This window comes from Cyprinodon variegatus, unplaced genomic scaffold (genome assembly GCF_000732505.1).
Source record: "Cyprinodon variegatus isolate N-32 unplaced genomic scaffold, C_variegatus-1.0 Scaffold610, whole genome shotgun sequence".
NCBI classification, from domain to species: Eukaryota; Metazoa; Chordata; class Actinopteri; order Cyprinodontiformes; family Cyprinodontidae; genus Cyprinodon; species Cyprinodon variegatus.
This window is the reverse complement of record NW_015151063.1, coordinates 510,879-512,091: the sequence shown is the minus strand read 5'-3', so window position 1 is coordinate 512,091 and position 1,213 is coordinate 510,879. Positions and strand designations below refer to the sequence as shown.

At 33.6% G+C, this 1,213-nt stretch overlaps 1 protein-coding gene across 1 annotated transcript in view; it reads right to left on the bottom strand.

The window, feature by feature from the left end:
* The window catches only part of LOC107096272 (aminopeptidase N-like), a 25,871-nt gene that overhangs the window by 18,657 nt on the left and 6,001 nt on the right, over window positions 1-1,213 (bottom strand). The window contains exons 6-8 of the mRNA XM_015392853.1: window positions 1,144-1,213; window positions 337-477; window positions 4-36 (exon numbers count right to left, since the gene is read on the bottom strand). Of these exons, the coding sequence (XP_015248339.1) occupies window positions 4-36; window positions 337-477; window positions 1,144-1,213 (244 nt within the window). The remainder of the gene's footprint in view (window positions 1-3; window positions 37-336; window positions 478-1,143) is intronic.

Below are 1,213 nucleotides of genomic sequence, written 5' to 3'. Positions count from 1 at the left end.
CATGTGGTCCGCCAGCATTCTCAGCACCATGGCTCCCTGCAGAGGAATAACAAAGTAGATCCCATTATAAACAGAAAAGAAAACATTACAGAAATAGAAACAAAGATAATCTGAAAGAAACCTTTCCAAGAAAATGTTTGACCCTCAGCAAAACAGAAGAGGATAAAGTAACTCTAAAGATACTGGACTATCCTCTGAGTTTCTATGCTGTTTAGAGCCTATAGTTAGGAGGTCTGCAGCAGACTGATGGAAAGCTCCCTCAAACACAATGACATAAAAATCCTATAGGAACGGTTAATCGTTCTAATGTATGTGTCCTTCTCTGTGATACTTTACCTTACAGTAACTTATAGCATCGAACATCCCAAGAATTTCACTAGGTTCCTTAAATTCTTCCGATTGACTGAGAGGATGGGATGTCTGCAGAGCATCATCCTCAAATGCCTTGTGGAGATCATTCATGATTGATATCTCTTTCTGTAAAACACAAAACAGTATTTAACGACACATTTATGCATTTAATTACGGTACTAGAGGAAAAAGTTTGCTGAATGAAAGATTTTTTTATACAGATGTACTTTGATTTAGGTATTCAAAAAAAAATTGACCAACGATTTATATCATCAAAGCTAAACTTTGTCAAGTTGATCAGTTCACAGACCTTAAATGAGATGCAAGTCAAGAACAAACATGCATTTTCAAAACAATAAGTATTTTTGTTTTTAGGAATAATAGCATTAAAAATGAAAATTCAGAAATATTTTTTTACTTTCACTGAGAGCTTCATGAGAGTATTCAAGCATGAAATCTGACCTTTAAAACATTACAGGTACTTAAGGTGATCAAGACAAGACTAAAGGTCAAATAGCTGTTTTTCTGGGTTTTTTTACCCTGAAAATTAGGTTAAAATAATTAAAAACACTTCTTATAGCCAATATCATCAAGGTTTCTTATTTACTAGGCAAGTTAAATTCAGGGATGACAAAATTCTTAACAAAGATTAAAAAGCAACCAAAAAACCCAATAATTTGATGTCTGAGATAGAAGATTAAATGGATACTCTATGTTTTTTTTCTCCTTTAAATGTAAATTGGTATAATAACTTCTGACATTGGAGCTATTAGGAATCAAACCTTAACTCACTATTTGAAATAATGGCTCAACTTGGTCCACTGCAAGGTAGGACATATAGGTGGCAAACCCTTCATTCAGC